The sequence below is a fragment of the Entelurus aequoreus genome, linkage group LG11 (assembly GCF_033978785.1).
Source record: "Entelurus aequoreus isolate RoL-2023_Sb linkage group LG11, RoL_Eaeq_v1.1, whole genome shotgun sequence".
Lineage (NCBI taxonomy): Eukaryota > Metazoa > Chordata > Actinopteri > Syngnathiformes > Syngnathidae > Entelurus > Entelurus aequoreus.
The window spans coordinates 54615230-54638072 of record NC_084741.1 but is presented as its reverse complement, the minus strand read 5'-3'; the positions used below and the strand labels follow the sequence as shown (position 1 = coordinate 54638072).

Genomic DNA, 22843 nt, shown 5'->3' with positions numbered 1-22843 from the left:
CATGATAACTTAAAAATAATGACAACTACAGATTGTTTTCTTTGTTCATTCTGAAAATGTACAAATCATAACGTTGTTGGTTTTTTCAAACTTACATGTTGCGGTTGATACTATTCTATCTTTATTTGTCGTAATTTCTACTTTCTGAATAAGTTATGTGATAATGATCATCAGTCAAGTTGTTGGTGTTAATTTTCAATCCATCAAAATAAAAAAATAATATCAAAATCAAATTTCAGGATGTTATTTATGTAGTTTGCTCATTTTCCTCGACTGGTGCACTTCCCTCATGTGGTTTATTTATTTTTTGACATATGTAGCATGATTTACAAAGATAAAAATAATTACTATTGCGACATCTAGTGGACACATTTAGAAAAGCAGTTTCTTTCATTAATAAAAATTCAGCTCATTTTTATACTTGGCAAACTCATCCCGCGGGCCGTACGTTTGACACCCCTGATCTACATTGACTTATTTTTATTTTGGTTTAATCGCTGAAGGTGCATGGCATATAGGCCGCACTTGTGCTCAAGACGCGAAAAATGCAAACTTCAAAATGTTTTTATCATATAGGATATATGCTAGTGATATGTATTCTATGTACAAAACTTAAATAAATAAAAATTACATCAAAACACATCAATTGAAAAGGTTTTAATCAGACTTTTAAGTCACCAAGCAGCTATACAATTATAAAAGGATGGGATTAGGGATGGGAATCGAAAACTGGGTCTTGTCCAGAACCGGTTCCCAGTGTATCAATTCTTTGGAATCGCTTGCCATTTCGTCGAGCAATTGTCTTAACAATACTTCCGGGCGTGGCCTTAGCCTGCTCAGTGGCCTTGTGTTTAGAATGTCCGCCCTGAGATTGGTAGGTCGTGAGTTCAAACCCCGGCCGAGTCATACCAAAGACTTTACCTCCCTGTTTGGCATCAAGGGTTGGAATTGGGGGTTAAATCACCAAATGATTCCCGAGTGTGGCCACCGCTGCTGATCACTGCTCCCCTCACTTCCCAGGGGATGGAACAAGTGGATGGGTCAAATGCAGAGGATAATTTCACCACACCTAGAGTGTGTGACTATCAGTAGTATTTAACTTGAACTTTTATTACGTGTGTAGTAAGATCAGACGGCAACATGGCGTGTTCCCAGGCGGAGAAAGTTCAACGAAGTTTGCCAACATTTTATTAAAAAAAGACTGCAACAGCGTTACTTTTAATAATCCCAAGGTTGCTATTTCATCAAGAGGAGTACATACGAGCAAAATGCTGAAACATTTGAACATAAAGCATGCTATGAATGTCGCATTTTTGAAGCGCTGATCTCAATGCAGGCAGCAGCATTCATCTGACGCAAATACAACAGGTTCTAGCACTGCCTATAATGATAGCGCTGTTACCTGTTAACTTGAAATGAATGCCATCTCATTCACATGAGCGAGAGGAGACATATTCTGAATGGTTTGGAGGCGGGCAGTAATGGCTCCAGTTCACGTCTGTCGCAAGTTTTCACGGCGGCAGGGAAGAGTACCACTCGGCCAGGAACGACGAATGTCATCGAGCAGTGACTAAGTTTGTGGTCAAAAGCTTGCACAAATTTGCCACATTGATGCTCCTTCGGTAGGTGAATGTTCAATTGTAGTCAGAGAAATAGATAGATAGTACTTTATTGATTCCTTCAGGAGAGTTCCCTCAGGAAAATTAAAATGTTGCATGTTTTCCTCCAAACACATTTTTACTCAGTCATTATATTATACAAGTAAAACTCGTACAATTAGAATATGGTGTAAAAGCCCATTCATGTCAGCAATTCAACATCAAATGTGAAACTAATATGTGATATTAACTCATTACATGCAAAGTGACATAAGCCTCTATTTAATACAACTTTGATGATCATGGCTTACAGTTTGTTTGTTTTTTTTAATTCTGAGATTTTCAATTTAGGTTTTTAATAAGATGTAAGCAATAAACATCAACATTATATCAAAAAGAAGGTTCGAAATATCTCATGTTGCATGCAATGAGCCCATGTCATTATATTAGTTTCACCTTGTAAATCTAAACAAACCTTTGCACAGTATGTTTTCTAGGTCGATGACAAAGATTCTTAAAACTTAAAATGTTACGAAATGTTAAATTCTGGTGTAATTTCCAAATCTTTAATTTTTTTAAATTTTTTTTTTAATCTATTTTCAAAAGTTTTTTTTCTGTGCTATTTGCCTCTTAAGACCTCAATGTTGGCTTTCTAAGGTCATGTTTGCTCTAAACTAAAGAAAATTGATGCGAATCCATCATAGTGTTGTCTTTTTTTCCAAATAAGAAAAAAGAACCGATAAAGAACCGAATCGTTAAGCAGACTCGAAAGTGGAATCGTAAGCGGAAAAATCTCATCAATTCCCTTCACTATGCTGAATAAATGATGTGTCTAATACTTTTTTTTATTTCTGTCTATCGCCTGTCGTTACAGCACGAGCACTCCTCTCTCACAGCCGTGTGTGTAAATGTGTCAGTTTGCGCGTACGTTTGGTAAATAAAACATAAAATAGTGCTCCCAAAACGGTGATGTGTTGATGAATCACATTTCAAATGCTGTATTAATAAACTTGCATTTTCTCCTCCCAGTATTGTGGGCGTTTTGATGACCAGCATATATTTTGCATATTAATGAAGACAGAGACTCAAAAAGGGAGTGCTCGCCTTATTTTGCTCACTTTACAAATGCAATCCACTTTGCACACGTTTGGTAGACCATCTTTGCGTGTGCTATCAATTTTGCACATGTTTTAGTACACAAAAAACTTCAGTAAATCAGGCCCTAAATCCCCTTTGAGTGTTTAAATCACTCACAGTCACAAATTCTAAGAACAGACACAGAAAATAAAGGAGACATGAAAAAAATGTTTCAAGTTGTCTTTGTTTAATATATCAGTTCTCCAGGATTTTTGCAGGCCTTTTTTTAAATTTATTGGTATGACCTAAAATGTCTGAATTTGCAGCAGTTGTGCCAAAAGTTGAGATGTTATAAAAATAATGAATCAACTTGTAATTTTATGAATTCATCAATGTTTTAACCCTCTGGGGACATTTGTTGAAATGATCTTACAAGCCACACAGGACATAAAAACAGGGCAAAAAACTCAAAAGTTTCAAAGGGCGTAAAAAGATTTTGAATTCATATTTTTTGTATTTATTTTTTGCGAAAATTTCAACAACAAAAAATGTGTTGAGCCTTTTCAAAGCATTTTAATCATGTCACATATTTGAACTAGTAAAAATATGTTTTATGCAAATGTATACTATTTGAAAACTATGACATAACTTGATTAAAAGGCCTTCAAAATTCTAACAAAACATTATATGTTTGGTATTTTTGTTTGAGGCCGAAGACAATTGAGAGATTTGAGCAACAACATTGAAAAAGAGAATCCAAACTGTGTATATGCCTTTTGGAATGTTTATGTCCTGTTTGGAATTGTCAAATTTGACATGAAGACCCTCTTAGGAAAAGTCATGTATAATGAAGTATTGGAACACAGCAAAAATTATGGCCAAAATACAGCAAATATTTACTGAAAGGACAAAAAAACCCTCAGCCTTTGTCCCCTGAGGGTTAAGTGTTAACTTCAAAAGTACAGGATTTACACACAACTTGGAATACTGTATTGATGTTTTACTCCTTTTAATACTGCACAGTCTTAAAAGTAGGCACGAGGTAGCAGTTAAAGCACATACTCAGAGATTATTACTGTGCTTTTTTTTTACTTTATTGTAACTCATAATAATGATAATACTGTAGACTCGGGAGCTGCATTGGGTTAAAAAGATCTGGCCAGGGGCCGGGCTGTATATATATATATATATATATATAAAAAAAAAAATATATATATATATATATATATATATATGTATATATATATATATATATATATATATATATATATATATATATATATATATATATATATATATATATATATATATACACATTAGGTCAGGAAAAAACACAGAGGCTATTTCATTCCTACAATAAACAAACAATAATATAAAACAATAAACTCCCCTGAAGAGCAGGGAAACCTGCGAAACAGGCTTGTAGGGATGAAATAGCCTGTGTTTTTTCCTGACCTAATGTATATTCCACTTTACCCCAGTATTGAGCACTGTATAACGGATAAACAACAGTAACCTTTATATATATATATATATATATATATATATATATATATATATATATATATATATATATATATATATATATATATATATATATACACATATATATATATATATATATATATATATATATATATATATATATATATATATATATATATATATATATATATATATATATATATATATTCCGAGCGCGATGATGTCACGTTATCGATGGGAAAATGCATTTTTAGACGGCTAGGAGACACCGAGAGTAACAAGCGGTAGAACATGGATTAGAAAGGACAGATTTAAAAAAGGAATAACAAAAACAAATAAAAACTTTTTTTCTTTCTTTTTATTAACTTGGGACTTCCCACGGGCCGGATTTTGGACGCTGGCGGGCCGCATCCGGCCTGTGGTCCGTAGTTTTGGGACTACTGCTGTAAATTATAAAGAAAAATAGATAAGTAATAGTAACAATGATCATTATTTTAGGAAACATCACCAAGGACTTACAATTTGCAGACATTCTCTGTATTTATTTTATACTTGAAAAATGTTTTGTCTATCTTAAACATTTATTTATTCTCCCACACATTTATCCCCGCATGTGAAGAGAATTTGTCAACTGTTGAGAGGAGATCCATAGTAACTTTTGCTGATAAATGAGAGACGGTGAGAGATTATCATTACACTTCAACATCTCTAACAGGTAAATACTGCTGCTTCGTCAGCATTGCAAATAAAAATGTTATTAATTGACTAACCATACAGAGATATAGCATAAATAATTATATAAGTACCAGTAAACTAGGAAGTAAATGTTCATATATTACATTACCCAGAAGGCTTAACGCCATAAACAAAAACAGGGAGTAAGTCTGAGCTACGCGGGAGGACGACAATTGTGTCGTTTAGAGACAAATTTGATTGGTGAAAAAACGCTGAGTGGCCATAATGTGTGGGGAACTTGCGGTCATTGGACAAAGTTCTGAGGCCGCGCATAATTTGCTTGAAGTGGCGATAGTGAGATTAAAAACTCCATGAATGACTGACATAAAACCGGTAAACATGTTGAGAGCATTCGGTCACTCGTCCCACTGACGTGAGAAACGTGGACACACTCGTCTAAAACGGCAACTTTACCCAATACTGTCAAAATATTTTCTTGATATCGTCATTTCATTTTGTGTTGTAGAGACATTGAAAGGGGCCTGTACATACAATGTTGTTGTTTTTTCCATCACAATGTTGTATTATTATTTACTCTAAGCATCTATGCAACATTACTGCTACTACTTTGACAGCGTTATTCACATTTGTGTTCCCTCGGAATGAGAAGCACTTAACGAGACTTTACCTTCTTAAAGTGACACATAAGATATGTCTCTATGTCTAAATTTAAATTTAGACATAAATAATATTTAAATCGACATGCGATGAGGTGGCGACTTGTCCAGGTTGTACCCCGCCTTCCGCCCAAATGCAGCTGAGATAGGCTCCAGCAACCCCCGCGACCCCGAAAAGGACAAGCGGTAGAAAATGGATGGATGGATATGAATTAGGAATGACAAAGTTAACGCAGTAAAGTCAAAGTTAAAGTACCACTGATAGTCACACACACCCTAGGTGTGGTGAAATTATCCTCTGCATTTGACCCATCCCCGTGTTCACCCCCTGGGAGGTGAGGGGAGCAGTGAGCAGCAGCAGTGGCCGCACTCGGGAATCATTTTGGTGATTTAGCCCCCAATTCCAACCCTTGATGCTGAGTGCCAAGTAGAAAGGAAATGGGTCCCATTTTTATAGTCTTTGGTATGACTCGGCCGGGGTTTGAACTCACGACCTTCCAGTCTCAGGGCAGACACTCTAAGCCACGGAGCAGGTTAAGGCAATTATCACATTAATGATGTATATATGCCTATATATATATATATATATATATATATATATATATATATATATATATATATATATATATATATATATATATATATATATATATATATATATATATATATATATATACATATGTATATATATAATTTAATCACACAATTTATTCTGATCGTACATGTTCTTTAACTTTAACCGAGGGATTGTTATACGGTCAGTGATCGGGTCAATGCATAGGTCAATGAAAAGATGATTTAGGTCGGGGGTTTTTAACCTTTTTGAGCTCGGTGCTCAACTTGTCCACTACAAAGGGTGCACTAGTCAAATGTTAACACTGAATTAGTAAATTTAAAGGTATTCAATAATTATATCTAACCTACTTACAGTTCACAACCTTGTTAATGATATGAAACAATGTTGTTAATTAACACATAAACCTAGGTCAGGCTGATTAGACATATAAATACTAAGCAAATATTTCGCATAGGAAGGGAATCATAAATAACAATTATGTTGTGCTAAAATAAATAAATTAATATGTTTCTCAACTAAACTATCAATAAAATTAAAAGTGCAAATGAAAATACAGCTTCACTACTTTAGTCATAAATTTTGCATTTAACAAACTTCTCTATGATTATAGCTTGACTTTTTCCCGTTTGTTTGATATTGGTATTGATATTGTCATCACTGCCACAAGTGGTGGAAAAGTGTCTTGCTGCGGCCCATACGTACCACAGCTGAGAAACACATATAGGGGGCGGTCCTGGCCCAACAATGGGCACTATGGTTAAGAAACGCTGATTTAAGAGACTCCAACTGGTTTACACGCTGGCAAATTTCGCTTCAGAATTCACCCCAACGGGATTTTAGATAAAACCCAAGTAATTTGCATGTTTAGCAGGGAGTCACAAGTTATACAAGCAAAACAAATGTTTCAGGCAGACACTAGCAACAACGCTATTAGTACATCGACAACAAGCAGCGGGCGACAAATAACACTCCGGCAAAGTATACCCAGGGCAATGTTGTCAACTGTGATAAATCGCAATCAATCAAAATTCAAAAGTGGGCTGAATCTGCTTTTTTTTTAAAAATACTTGTTTTACTATTTGCATATGATAAAAAAAATAAAAAAATGTAAGAACTGTGCATAAAAAAATCCAATGTACCCCCCCGAGATGATACACTAATATGGCAAGGTCAACCATAATAAACTGCCAGTAATAAATGCTCTTTAGCAGCGCCCAGGTTGCTCCATGGAGCTTTTTCGAAAATGTATGGAAATGGAAAAAAAAATAAGTGAAAAATAAGTTTTCTGTTGTAATATGGTTTCTGTAGGAGGACAAACACGACACCAACCTTCCAAATTGTTAGAAAGCCCACTGTTTAATATGTTTATGCTTAACAAATGAGAATATTTGGCGAGCGCCGTTTTGTCCTACTAATTTCAGCGGCCCTTGAACTCACCGTTGCATGGACTGTGTCTCAACAGTTTTACATGTACAACTTTCTCCGACGCTGCCACAGAAAGACGTGTTTTATGCCACTCCTTGTCTCATTTTGTCCACCAAACGTTTTGTGCTGTGCGTGAATGCACAAAGGCGAGCTTTGTTGTTGTTATTGACCTGTGTGGAGTGCTAATCAGGCATATTTGGTCACTGCATGACTGGAAGCTAATCGATGCTAGCATGCTATTTAGGCTAGCTGTATGTACATATTGCATCAGTATGCCTCGTTTGTAGGTATATTTAATTTCCTTTACTTATGTCCTCTGTGTATTTAGTTTATTTTTCCATGTTTCATAACATATTATCTGTATGTACCGCATTTTTCGGAGTATAAGTCGCTCCGGAGTATAAGTCGCACCGGCCGAAAATGCATAATAAAGAAGGAAAAAAACCTATATAAGTCACACTGGAGTCGCATTTAATTTATTTGATAAAACCCAACACCAAGAATAGACATTTGAAAGGCAATTTAAAATAAATAAAGAATAGTGAACAACAGGCTGAATAAGTGTACGTTATATGACGCATAAATAACCAACTGAGAACGTGCCTATTATGGTAAGAGTCATTCAAATAACTATAACATATAGAACATGCTAGACGTTTACCAAACAATCTGTCACTCCTAATCGCTAAATCAGATGAAATCTTATACGTCTAGTCTCTTACGTGAATGAGCTAAATAATATTATTTGATATTTTACGGTAATGTGTTAATAATTTCACACATAAGTCTCTCCTGAGTATAAGTCGCACCCCCGGCCAAACTATGAAAAAAACTGCGACTTATAGTCCGAAAAATACGGTAATATTGGCTGCATTTCTGATAGTTGTTCCAGACCACAGCAAACGTTACCCAGCTCACAAACATTTTAATAAATCTATTAAAAGAAGACAGCCCGCCATTTCCTTTAACTTGGACACACACATCTATACCTTTGACCATTCTACGCCAGTCATTTCCAGGACTTCTCACCCTCTGAGAAGTTTTACTAGAGTTTTCCAATGTTGTAAAAATGTGTAGAATAAATATTACATTTCAACATTTCTGTCAACAAAGATTTGCATCAGCCTGTGACCCATAGTCATTCTGATAGTAGGCTAATATAGCTAATATAGACACTTTCATCATGTGTTGCCTTCATTATAACACTTATATAAGGCTTTTAATTTTTTGGCGGCTCCAGACAGATTACTTGTTCGTATTTGTGGTCCAATATGGCTCTTTCAACATTTTGAGTTGCCGACCCCTGAGTTAGTTCAATAATGTGACGTTACATTTCAACTGTGTCAAAAGTGCAACTTAAATCACATCTGGAATAAAAATGCTTCTATTCATGACGCTTTTTAAAAACAAAACAAATTTGCCTTTTTTTCATCACATAGATTTTTCATATCAGTCATATGTGAGTTGTAACATGGTTTTTGGCAGATTTTGTTAAGGGACTGTAACAATTGTTAATGATAACGGCTTGTCTCACCTGTGTTTATTTAGTGTGAATTGTGTCCATGCCATGAAATACACATTACAGTCAACTGAGCAGAGTAAGCAAAAAGGCAGCATGTGTCATAACTGTGTGTCATAAAAAAACTAACAAAAAAAACTTGAGTTTCTTTTTTATAGTGTCACTAGTCAGGAGACTACATCAAGCAGAACAGACACCCTTCTGATGTGATCACTGGTTAGAGTACACTGCTGTCATTAATTAATATAACACTGGCCCTTTAGAGCATGCCCTCCAAGGGCCAGTCACAAGCCTAGCATGGGTTTCTTACTGCACAATAGGCACTCTTACAGGCTTATCATTCCTGTCATCTTAAACATTATCATAATCAATAGTGGTATGCTGCAGCTGTCTCACACCAGTTGATTTTCTCTAGCTTTGAAAAGAGCAAAGCAGATTTGGTCTATAACACAAATAGTACGAGCCAGGAGGGAAGTTAAAATCTAAAAAAAAAAGAAAAAAGAAAAAATGTATTACACCGGGCTAGCAGTTTTTAGCGTCATTCCTTTAATTTGCAGCAACGATGATGCTCCAGAGTGTCTTATACATATGAAACGTGATGCTTCATTATGACAAATGAATACACAACCACAAATGCATGACTGTTAACAACTGCTTTGGGGTTTATTTTACAATTGAGAAAGGAAAAGAAACAATCTAATCTGCGCTAAAAATGTTTCTTTGTTGTTTCTTTTACAATAATGTCGATAAAACATTGAAATGTATAGTCATTGTGCATCGCTTATTTATTTTCCACACCATTCCATGCATCAAATTGGATGCACGTACAATTAAAATCATTTCTGTAAACCAAGCCAAAGAAGCTAAATTTGTATTTTCTTTAAAAAAAGACATTTTGTAGCTCTTGAGCATATATCTATGTACACAATCTGTTCTTTGTTTGTTTTTGTTGTTTTAAAAAAAAAAATCATTTTAGTACGTAAAATGACAATATAAAAGTTAGAGAATGCGCACACCTTAAGATACAAAGACTGCCGAGTCATTTTAAATTAGATATGTCTGATGGGAGTACTGACATTTCACTGGTAATCATTTACAACTGTTTTCTTTACAGCTGAAAGCAACTCCGGTAAAAAAAAAAATACAATTCATAAAAAAACTGAAGAGTTGAACAAAACAGCAATGAAATGTGACAATAGGTGATACCTCACAACAAAAGTTGTTTTTTGAGCAAACTTGCATACAATGGCCACTTTTGACTCACTGGAAGCAGCAATTCAGTTGTTCCAAATGTTCATATAATCTTTTTTTATACATAATGAGCAAGCCATTCTTCTTCAAAAACATTTCAACAAAAAGGAACCCAAAGTGATCGGGGGAAGGTATCAATCTCAAATGCAGGACGTTTTCAAGACATGTACTTTTTACAAATGCAAAAATTCAAATATCTAAGGTGCTACTTCAGTCTTTCAGGGGTATTCTTTAATTATTTTGGTGTATACATTTAATTCTCCTCTTCTTCATATCAAGTATTTTACAAATTTCCATACTTCCAATGCATTTTCGCTTTTACCATTGACACAGTAGTTGTATTTTTGCAATGAGAATATTAAAATCATTTCAACCTTGCGTCACTAAAATACATGCACAGATCGGACATATAGGATATAAATATATTACAAAATAAGTGTAAAAAAGGTTTGGCAAAACAAACAAACAAAAAACAACAACAAATCAACATGGTCCAGTCAGGCATTAATCACAACAGAACATTTCTTTTTACTTATTTCATTTTTTTTTTTTTTCTGTTGGCTCAGTTCGGCCCAGTGCAGTAACGGTGAACAATGTTGTTTTAGTGCAATGAAATTCTAGTCAGTTCCATAGCTGTCAATCACTGAGACCCTCCTTAAACAGTTTCCATTTTGTCTAGTTTCTCCAGTTTCTCCAAAGCTGTGACAAACACCAGGTGGTCCTCGGGAGACTTCCCGTGGGTCTTACTGAGGTGCAGCTTGACTGCGTGTTTGCTGACGAATGTCCGATTGCAAAGTCTGCACTGGTACACCGAGCCAATGTCGTCCTCTGACGTGGTCAAGGCTGACAGAGGACTGCCGAATGTCATTTTGTCCGTGATCACCTTTGAGGCAGCCTGCTGCTCCCGTAGGTGCTCAGTTGACAGTTTGGACAGGTCCTTCAAACTAAAGCCCAGGTGAGACTCAAGGTGGCTGATGTAGGAGGAGGGAGTCCTGAACTGGGAAGCACAGTCACCACAGAGGAACACAGGCTGGCATGAGTCCATGTTCTTGAGAAACTTGGTGCCCCCAGTCCGTCTCAGCTGGTACTTGACGTTAGCTAGCCAGTGGGATATGGTAGTCATTGAGAGGCCTGTGAACTTACAGATGTGGACTCTTTCCTGAGGGCCCAGGTCGGTCATGGCATAGCGGCCTTCTGAGGTCTCTCGCAAGCTAGATGCAAACTGTGCCTGCAGGATAAGGAGGTGCTGGGGATTCCAGTTGGACTGTCTCCCTTTTCTCTTCTGCACTGGGGAGAGATCCTCCAGAGCATCTTCAAATGCGCTGCCATCAGCGTCGGACTTCTCTGAGATAGAAGAAGGAGTTGAGGATTTGGGAGTAAGTCTCCCGGTAAGGTTCTTTACCATATCAGAGATGTCCATTAGAGCATTCTCTCTCAGGGGGGAAGAAACTGTGTCAGCGAGGGTAATGAGAGGTTTGTTACCATTTACAAGAGTTTTCGCCACACTACTGCTGTTGTTATTGTGACTATTAGTGTAAGACTTGTGTTTACTCAAGTCCATGGGTTGGTCGTTGGTTTCATACAAAGGATAGTGGTTGATGGGCTCAGCGGTTTTGCCCTGAGTTGGTGTGTTGAAGGCCGGTTTATCCATCATGCTGGTACTGATTTTGTACAGCATAGAAAGTGGGTCTGCAGCTGGGCTTACAGGTTTCGAGGCCTTACCCAGGTGTGTGTTCATGATTGACTGGAGTGCACTGAGGGGGTTGATAAAAGGACTTCCTGGTGAGTGATCAGTGATGATGCTGAGACTGTTGCCGTTAGTTACTGGGGACTGGCATGTCTCGGGGCCATTCCTTGAATTGTTATTATGGACATCCACAATACTTTCTTTAGGCTCCTTCTTGCAAATAAACTCAGAATCTTCACTGCCTGGGCTGGTACTCCTCATACCAGATGGTTTACTGCCAGTGAGGTCACTTGGAGAGACCAGTTGATCTCGCTGCTCTCTCAGGGCCGGTGAGGGAGATTTTACTAATGATGGAGGCCGGTTTCGGTCCACACTCACCACCTTCTCCTCTTTCTCTTTCTTTACAGTGGCAGTTTTACCCGTCACTTTCTCGACCAGCTCCTCCATAGCAGTGACGTTACTTCTTAGGGGAGTGGGGGAAGAGGGGCTCCGAGGCGAGTGGATGACTGAACTGGGGTCACTCACAAGGTTTCGAATCCCACTGTTAAACATTGGTTGCATCTGGACACTCTGGATTGTGGGGGGCAGAACAGTAGTAGAGCTCTTTAAAGCACCATGGAGCTGGTAAGCCGCATGAATGCTAGGATATCCACCCCATGTTGGAGTGCCTGTCTGGGCCTTGCTAATAGCACTTAAAACTGTATTTTCAAGGGATTTAAGTATATCTAGACCTTCTTTAGGAGTTTCTTCCAGATCTTCTTCTCTCAGATATTTATATGATGTGGCATCTGCCTCAACTTTTTCACCCGTGTCATCTTTCTCCTCCTTGATTTTTCTGTCCATTGGCTCCCCACTTTCCACTTTCTCATCCTCACTTACGTCACGCTTTTCCTCTGAGCAAGACGAAAGGGCAGGGGACATAGGCTGAGACTTGACACTATTAGGAACAGGCAGTTTGTTGGTGGTTGGTGGTAGTGGTATAGACTGAATCTTTTCTTCCACCACAGGATCAAACACCAGTTGTTTCCCTTTCTTGGATGCGGAATTTGTGACCTTTAAAAAGTGACCCGTGACCATCATGTGGGCAGTAAGTTGTTGTAGCGTATCATGCGAGCTACCACACTCCATGCATTTGAGGATCTGAGCTTTGCGAGCTTCAAACTGCCATGTATAGCTGGCACCATTCTGGTAGCCATAGCGGTTGTTTGCTGTTACATAGGGGTTAGCTGCTGCTTTTGGATCTTTGCTAGCATCCCCAAGTGATACAGTTCCACCACTACCACCAGTATGAATAGAGTCTGGGGAGCATGGAGATATTATAGCATCATGGATTGCTCGTTTTTTAGTGGATGTTTGTACAAGTTTAGTTGCCAATGCTGGCACCGGTTCTTTGAGAGGCACTTTCTGGTAATGCTTAGTCTTAATCATATGAACGCTGAGATCCTGCAGTGATTCAAATGAGTGGCCACAGTACATGCACTTTAGCACCTTCTGAGCATCTTCTTTCCCTTCCATTTCCATTAGGGAGCGCTTGCGAGGTTTAGACCAGCGCTTTCCATGATCTTCCTCTTTGTCTTTGTTGTCATCTCGATAGTGGCCAGTCTCATTCATATGGACCGTCAACCCCACTAATGTATCATACGCAGCGCTGCAGTCTTTACAGCGGAATTTGCTTGCACCAGTGAATACGGAGCCATACAACTTATTGTTTTGGCGGTACAGCTGGACAGTGCTAAAAAGGCTAGGCTCTGGTAAAAGGTGGTAGGGGGTCTGCTGAAGAGTTTTTGCAAGTGCTGCCTGGTGCCAGTCGTAGGCCACGCCACTGCCGTTATTAGCCCCTGCACTGTTGCTCCCATTGCTGCTGGTTGCAGTGTGGCTATTAACCGTGCTAGCTGCTGTGCTATTAGTGTTAACAGTTGTAGTGCCTGTGTGGTTGACAGTGGCGCTGGAACTCCTGCCATTGTGGTGACTGTGGATCATGTTGATCCCATTGCTCTTGTTTGTAGTTGTTGTGTTTGTAGAGACTGGGGCAGTAGAGGCAGCTTCTGAATTGGTGAGGACAGTGCTGACACTGCCAGCTGCAGCAGACTTGGATTTCATGATGTCCATTGTAATGCTGGACCAAGAGGCATCTGATATGAGGTTTGCATAGACGGCTTTCATCTGTGCCAGGCTATCCTGGAAAGAGAGGCCGTTGTTTGGTGTGTAGGGCAAAGTTGCACCCTCCTTCTCTTGACCATCCCGAGAGGAAGGGCTTTTGAAGTCTGTAAGTCGGTCACTGGCATCACTCAGGGGGGACCCATATCCAGCATCAGGGTTGGTGCCATTGCTGAGTGGCGAGTCTCTGTAACTAGGTGGCTGCCCTCCTACATCTTCCTCTTCCTCATTGCACAGAAACTCAGTGTCCTGACCATCTAATGAGAGGCCATCATCCTGAAGGTGCTCTTCATCATTGTGAGCAGGTGCCTTAAGTTCATCTTCGGGCATGTACGCTAGAAGACAAAAACAGAAAAGGATGGGCGTTAGTAAAGTAAACTTCAGCAATCACAGTACATTAAAAAGAACTACTGGATAAACAACACTCGATAGGAAATGTGGCCTTTTATTCTTAACCATTGCAATTGTGCGTCTGTGTCTCCATGTATGCCTGCACGAGTTATACTTTACACACATGTGGCTCTGAAAGCATGTGGTGAAAAAAGCCTCCAAGGGAAATATAAATCACAGCGCTTCTGACAGTTGTCCTTTTCTTACCCAACTCCCTACTCCTTCACAGATCCCTCATGTTCCCCGGGAAATGACTGGCTGTTTGGCCTTGTTAGCCAGCTGCATGCTTGCATGTCTAACTCCCTTTTTCCTTTTTGTTTTTCTGTTCTCTTAGCTTTATTGCCTCTCAATCATCCAGTACGTGAAGTTCAACTCCTCAAATGTTAAGATTATGCCACTGATCTGGATAGGGAGAAAAAACACTAATTGGATGGTATTGCAGCTTTTCCTAACCCAATAAAATGAGCAGAAGGTCACTCCCATTTGAGACAATAAGCACAGAAACTGACAAAACAATGGTGTTTGGAATCAGGCTGCAAGTGATTGTCCAGGATAGAAATATGGGGCAGACAGACAGGAAACATGTAAAAGAACATCAGGTTGAGGAACAAGACATGTGTGTGTTTGTGTGAGTGTATAGAGAGAATACACAAACAACCTTCCCTATGTTGGAAAGACATGAAGTGGTTAGTAAAACAACTGAATGAAAAGTACAAATTGGGGAAGAAGGAAAAGTAAGAATGAAGTGGTGGGTTTTCTAGGCGACAAGAGGGGGATGCGGGAGAAAGAAAAGAGAGAGAGGGTGAGGGATACAGGAAAGACAGCCCCCTAGCTTCTTCCTTTATCTCCTTCCTGCATGGTGAGATGTGTGTCCTAGATGCCAGTATCAATCTTTCCTGATGAAACAGATGTGCTGTCAGCTTCAAACGGCACGCTAACCTGTCATATCATAATCTAAGTGGACATAATACCTGATATATATACACTGGCACCATTTACTGCTGCCTGAGAGGAGATGGGTGGAAGAGGTGGGGGAGGTGAGCAGCTGCACCATGCACTGTGACTATGTGATGATGTGCATGTGAGCGCGTCGGTAAGTGCCTGTTTGCAAACGCACGTTTGCTTGCACGCTCACCATCACAATGCAGCTCATACTTTGCTGGCTGTTACAGTGCAAACGTGAGACCACCGACCATAATATTGTCTATAAATTTGAGTGTGCTGTGTGCTGCTGATACAGCCTCTCCAAATGAGCAACTTACTCCGCCCAATGCCTGACAAGATTTCAGTGAAATGAGAGCACTACAGGAGAACCTGGCTACATTCAATCCTACTGACAGAGTGAGACCGAGACAGTTTCTAAAACTCCTGAAAATCCCCAACACAGCAGATTAGCATTATGTGATGTACTCTCTACATCTCATCTGCACGTCTTTACCGTCTTCTGTTAGGGTGCCTTCCCACACTAACCTGCTTCCAGAGAATGTGGCTATCAATGCGTATCAGCCATCTAATATTCAATGCATCCTGCAGAGAGGCTATCAATTTGTCATGCACCCAAACGTACAGTAGGAATTACCCAGCTGAGTCACTGACGTCAGCTGCAGTCCAAAAAATTGCTAAACCCCAATATTTGGCAATATGCACGCACGCGCACACACACACACACACAAGCACACACACACACACAGAGACTGCAGCAGAAAAGAGAAAAAGCAGAAAAATCTGCGGATGAGTGACAAAACACAGACTGCAATAGGGAGGGGCTTCGAGCAATGAGCAGGTCGCCAGGGAACCCATTGACGATCCCTGTCAATCAATGCCTGTCCTGCCATGTTGTCATGGAAACAACAAAGAGGGAGCTATCAAAAGCATGCAGACAAAAGAGTGGCAGAGAGAGACATCTGTAAAAATCATAGGCAGCAACCAGATTGTTTTGCAAACCATAAATGTACATTAGTGATGAAACGTGGTTAAAGTTAGCCTCAAATAAATTATCTCAGTCTCTCCTTTGAAATGCTCATCTGACAGGAAGCTGAAATCTGAATTGGCAATGAGGAGGTAAAAATATTAAGTGCTTCGCATCAAAGGTGTCGCTTCAATCACTGCTACTTGAAGATGTGTGATTCTAACTGGCAAACAGATTAAGCCACCGAACACCCCCCGCCCTTGTGTTCTGGACACGCATATGAAACGTTACACCATCAGGAAGGGGCGGGCGTAGGGTGGGCTAAGGCTGCCATCCCTGGCGGTTTGGTTTGCAGAGTGGGTGATGGCTGTGAGTAGGGCCATCTGCACGGGCACCAAACCACTTGTCACTTTTGCTCGAGAACGTGCTGCCATCAAGGAGACAGGCGGCAGCGTGGCCAGGATAGCGCCACAGACTCTCTGTCACAAACTGCTGCGATCAAGCTCCCACCACCAGCCATACGAGATCACCAACAACGCATACCAGAGAGTCAGGATATTTGCATCCCTGTGAATCACTCATCTTCAGTATCTACGCATACAGTTCATACAAAGAGGGATCTGAAATATGTTAAGTACTAAAAAGGTTTCTAGTAGCCCCTCTGGATGTCATAAAAGACTCTTTGAACAGCATAATGCAAAAAAAGGATTGACACACACATGATGGTGCTACAAAGTAGGTTCTCATGTCTCAGAAAACAAAATGTTCTTTGGGCTAAAGGACTCTTGAGTGGTAATAAGAGGCTGAAAGATCGGGCGGTGATTATTTCAAATAAATAGAAATAAATCCTAGATGCCCGTTATAACTGGATGGACATTGCCTAAAATATTGTGCATTGTGGTTTGCTTTGTCATTAAAACTGGTTCTTGCAGAGCAGACCAGATGAGGACAGTTGATTAAGTTTGGCAGTAAGCATCCTTTATCCTGCCTAAATAAAACATTGGGCCTCACAGAGTGACAACATGCGTGACCTACGAAAAGATCATCTCTAAAACATTCTCTCTCATACACAGTTTGACTTTTTTATGACTTGATTTCTGTAAACGATACCACATTGAATCCAACAAAAGTACACGTCTGCATTTTGGCAAGCAGTGAAGAAACAACACATCACTCAGTTTCAAAACTTTGCTATCTGTTTTCCACCCATCCGTTTTTTTTTCCAGGCTTTCTCCCTCTTCTTTGCAGAGAGTCTGCTTGGTTGTTAAATCAATAACACTCTCTGTCAGACTCGCAGAGCTTCACCATTTGGCCGCTGTCAAAGCCAAACAAACCAGATAAGAAAGGCAGAGGGGCGATGAAACAAGAGTGAAAAGGAAGAGATGAAACCAGTCAGCTTCTCCTCACCATTCCCAATTCTCCAACACCCCTTCTTCTATTTATTTGCACACGTTTCTTTATTTATTTGATGTGCGTTTGGGAAGAGGGGGCAATCATTGCAGTCATTTGCAGCACTAATGTCCAATCACAGGCCCTTTCACTCATGTGATTTAGCCAGTGCAAGAGTGCGTTTGCTGTGGAGAATGCTGCTGGAGATGGTTGTGGGTGTGTGGGGCGGGGGGCGTCGGCCCGGGCCGTTTAGGCTGGCTCCTAATAGGAAACTGGCAGTCTTATTCCTTCCCCAGATTCTGTTTGTCACCCTGCTCTCCATTACGTGCCTCTCAACACTGATGGCTTCAGACAGGAGCTGATCAAAAAGCCATCACTTGACCTACACGCTGTGGCAGAAAGAGACGCGCCCTGCACAGAGAGAAAAAGGAGGGGTGAGACGGAGATGTGATATAAAAAAAAGAGGAGGAGGAGTTTTGTGTGGCAGATAGGAGAGAGTGTCGTGGTGAAGGTTGGAGGCGAAGGGAGGGTGGGGGTGATAGCTCTCGGACCGGGACAAGAGGGCTGTAAATAAAATGACATTATTATTTCCTCTGTCCCGTCATGTAGAAAAGCCAATTATGGTAATGCTGCTGCCGGCGTGTCAGAGGGAATGTTGGGATGTGCTTCCCATGAAGCGGCTAACATGAGAGCCATGCCCTACTCAAGAACACAGGCCTCATTTTGACAGGAGACTGCATTGGGAAGGCGGAGAGGACAGACGGAGAGAAAGGAGATGGGGATATGAAGCTCATAACAAAGCTCTGTACCTGGGCTTTGTTTTGTTAAGTGGAAAATATCTGCAACACCAATGGATATGTATTAATATTTCCACTCCCTTATGTATAAATGGTTGAGGTGAATGTAGGTGTGGTATAGATTCTAGTACACTTTGATATTATGAATATGATTGAGATGCACCAACCAAAGCGAACATTTCAAGCTACAAGTTTAGGAGTTCAGGAGTTCTACTCGTCACACCTCAACATTTGACGAGATTAATTATGCAAAGACGACAGTGAAAGAGCCTGATATTGAGGGTGAAGGCGATCATTTACTAATTTGTTCATCTCATCGCAGCCGTCTCCGTTCTTAAAAAAAATGCTCCATAACGGGGCTCTCCCTAAACACCTTTGCTACCTTTCCGCGGTTGATCCTGTCCCTCTTTCTCTTTTATTCCCGTCATCCTCTTCCTCTCCCCCAGACGTGCTCACATGCCCACATGAACCCCTCCCAAGCGGAATAATGGGAGCATATGGCCCAGGCAGCACCTACAGGGCCTTAAATAACTGCAGCAGCATTCCGGCTCGATGTACCAATTTATCTCTCACCCCTCTCTACAGCCCATTTCAAAACACCTCTAGCCTGAGTTGAGCTCAGCAGATAGCAGCAGATGGGACATGTTGTTCTGCAGATACATATAGCTGCATAATGGACCTAAGCAGAAAGTGGTGTGTGAATGTGAATAAAGCGCTGTGCAAATGGGCTTATTTTGGAAATTCTGCCTTACCGGCAAATATTCAGTCATAGAACTATGTAAAGTCAGTTTGAGAAAGTAAATAAAAAATCTCCCTGGGTGGCTCATGTTCAATGTATTTAAGAGCTGCCATACTATTAGTGCTATGGGAAAAGCCTCAATCAGTGTCTTGCTCACCTTGAATAAAAACATCATGCTTTAATGTATCTATTGGGGGCTTAACGTTGGGAATACATGACTGTAGGTCATGCAGAAGGGGTCAGAGGGCAGACAGGTAGTCAGTGCTCAGCTTGCAGAGGTCATGCTCTAATGTAAATACATCAATAAGTCCCGCAGACATCCTTCCACCTGACCTCTAAAACGTGATTCATGGATTAATGGAAGGTATGCCTTTGTAAGAGTATTTGTTCATGTGACTGTGTGTGGACAAAAGTGGGACATCCAAGAAGCTTGTGCATATGGTTAGCATGTGTTTGTGTGTTTTAGAGACAGAGCGAGAGAGAGTACAGAAAGAAAGTGTTAAAGGTACAGCTGTTTTATTTATAGAGTAAGCACTATTTATACCCACCTCAAAGATCGGTTCAGAGAAGCAGTTTGTGGGCCATAGCCAAGATCACTCTCATTTACAGTGCTGAGTGCTTGGTACTGTAAGAAATATTATCTTCTTTTTTCACATGCATACAATAACAGGGAGGTATTTACAGTATATACAGCTGTGTGTCAGTTGAGCGAGTGTGTACTTTGCCCACACCGACTGACTGAGCGTTCTTCATGGAGTACAGGAGGCTTTAACATGCCGTGGGATCAATACAGTGAACCAGCAGCAATCGATAGTAATTCATCTGGCTTTTTTATTTTTTACATGTTCATTCTCACCCACTCTCACAATGTACAGAACCACCACGGCACAACAAATACATAAACACACACAACCAAAGGCATACCCAGAAGCACATAAACTCAGTAACACACCTGAATGTCTGAAAGGACCGCAGCCTCTATACGAATGAAGGTTCAATAAACCTGTGAGGAATTTATTTATTTTTATTGAGCATACCAGCCCTTCCTGGTCTTCTCAGCATAACAAGCTCTGTATAATTAAACCATAAATTTCGGGGCGCTCCTTTAATTACCATAGACAATGTCAGGAGGCAGCAGAGTAAACAAATGGCTTTGAAGTGAGCTAAAAAAAAACACTTTGACAAAGATATTCGATTTGGTGTGAATGATTGTGAATGTTGTTGCACCTGAAAAGTTGGGAGTACAGTAGATACCGTATTTACTCTTTGTTTTTCTAAGAGTGAGCTTGAGTAATACATGCTTTCTGTTTAGACATACATTTAAGCATTTGTCTCCGTTATGGGTTATAGATACAATGTAATGTATTTGTGTGTCTGCATGCATGTGTGTACATTTCAGGTCAAGTCAACATGCAGGCCTACTTCCCAGCGGCTCAGCTAATTACACAGGAGCCCTGAAGGCCACTTAGAACAGGTTAACTAATTAACAAACAGACTGATTGCAGATTAATTGAGAAGTGTTCCTAATCTTCTCCCCTAAACACAATGACAAATGCTAACTGGTGCTAATTAGGCCGGTATGGGAAAGTGGAAGCTGTATTTACAGTTGCTCTGTCATATGGACATGTGGCTTAAACACAGATGTCTCTAACACAAACCTGTTATATGCACTTAAAATCATTCCTCTGTCCCTGCTATTTTATGTATGTCTGTAACATTTGGGTGGCCTATATACCTGAGTTCATGTCTGCTTCCTTGTAGGTCATGAAACCTGAAACCGCTTGAACACAATGGGCTATGGTGGATTACAGCACCAAATGGAAGTAAAATAGGTCCCTTAACGGGGGACCTGATCCAGCACCCATCTGTGTGATGACTGCCTGCCAATAGAAGGTACACTCCACTTTAGCTCCTTAACACCCCTCTCTGTCTTACGTATCAAAACAACTCCCTATTGGTTTGACTTCTTTTTTTAAACTGCAATCTACTTTCACTGATTAAGCATAAACCCACCACTGTACACTTCAATATGACACAAGTACACATCCAGTGGTGTATAAAATCTGCATTTTTGTGTTTTTTTTTGATTGATTGAGACTTTTATTAGTAGATTGCACAGTGAAGTACATATTCCGTACAATTGACCACTAAATGGTAACACCCGAATAAGTTTTTCAACTAGTTTAAGTCGGGGTCCACTTAAATTGATTCATGATACAGATATATACTCTCAGATATATACTATCATCATAATACAGTCATCACACAAGATAATCATCAGAGTATATACATATACTATATATATACTGATTAACATCAGACTGGACACTGTGGACGAGTTCACCTACTTGGGATCAACAATCAGCAACAACCTCTCACTGGACATCGAACTGGACAGGCGTCTCGGAAAGGCAAATACCATCATGGCTAGACTGACCAAGAGAGTGTGGGAGAACGGAGCGCTGTCAGAACACACCAAGATCCGTGTATATCAGGCCTGCGTTCTCAGCACCCTTCTCTATGGAAGTGAATCCTGGACCACCTATATGAAGCAAGAACGTCGGCTCAACACCTTCCACATGCGGTGCCTCAGGCGCATCCTCAACATCAGCTGGCAGGACCACATCCCATACACCAACATCCTGCAGCGCGCCAAGATCCCCAGCATGTACTCCCTGCTGAGTCAACGCCGTCTCCGCTGGCTCGGCCATGTCCGACGGATGGAGGATGGAAGACTACCTAAGGACATCATGTATGGACAACTGACCATTGGCACCAGACGAGCTGGTCGCCCCCTACTACGCTTCAAGGACGTCTGCAAAAGAGACATGAAAGCATGCAACATCTCTCCTGACAGCTGGGAGGTACAGGCCATGGACAGAAATGCTTGGCGTCAGACTGTCCACAAGGGCAGTGCAGAAGCTGAGGTGGCAAGAGATCGGCTTGCAGCAGAGAAGAGGAGACGCAGGAAGTGCACTGCAGCAAACCCTCAAACCCAGGCCACCTTATTCATTTGCACAAACTGCAATAAAGACTGTCACTCACAGATCGGACTGCGCAGCCATAGCAGACGATGCCAAACAACATGACAAGACTCCAGACGCGCATCAGTATGGTCTCTCGAGACTGAGCTGCCGATGATGATGATGATATACATTGAATTATTTACATCTTTTACAATCCGGGGTGTGGGATGTGGAGGCGGGGGTGGCATTTGTGAATTGTTTTGGTATTAGTTTGTAGGGATGTAGAAACTACACTCACAATAACACTGAACTATTTAATGAATTAGTAAATCTAAATTGAGCTAAGTATTTTTGAAACTACAGCTCCCACGCACTCAAACTGTGTCTTCAAAGTTCCACACCCCTCCCTAAACACACAGACTCATATTCCATCTTGCCTTTTTCAACCTCTGGCCCCATCATCGCCCAAGTCTTTCTCCTCCCTAATGTTTCCCCTCTCACCCATGCACCCCTTTCTTCAGAGCC

General features: G+C 40.4%; 1 protein-coding gene across 3 annotated transcripts in view; it reads right to left on the bottom strand.

The window, feature by feature from the left end:
- Positions 1-9187: 9187 nt before the first annotated feature.
- tshz1 (teashirt zinc finger homeobox 1) overlaps positions 9188-22843 on the bottom strand; it is a 45308-nt gene continuing 31652 nt past the window's right edge. For 2 of the 3 annotated variants that reach the window (XM_062063563.1, XM_062063562.1), the window contains exon 3: positions 9188-14463. In XM_062063563.1, coding sequence (XP_061919547.1) covers positions 10940-14463 — 3524 coding nt within the window. In that variant the 3' untranslated portion in view covers positions 9188-10939. Of the gene's footprint in view, positions 14464-17834; positions 17937-22843 lie in introns of those variants that run through there. The other variant, XM_062063564.1, reaches the window with a different exon arrangement.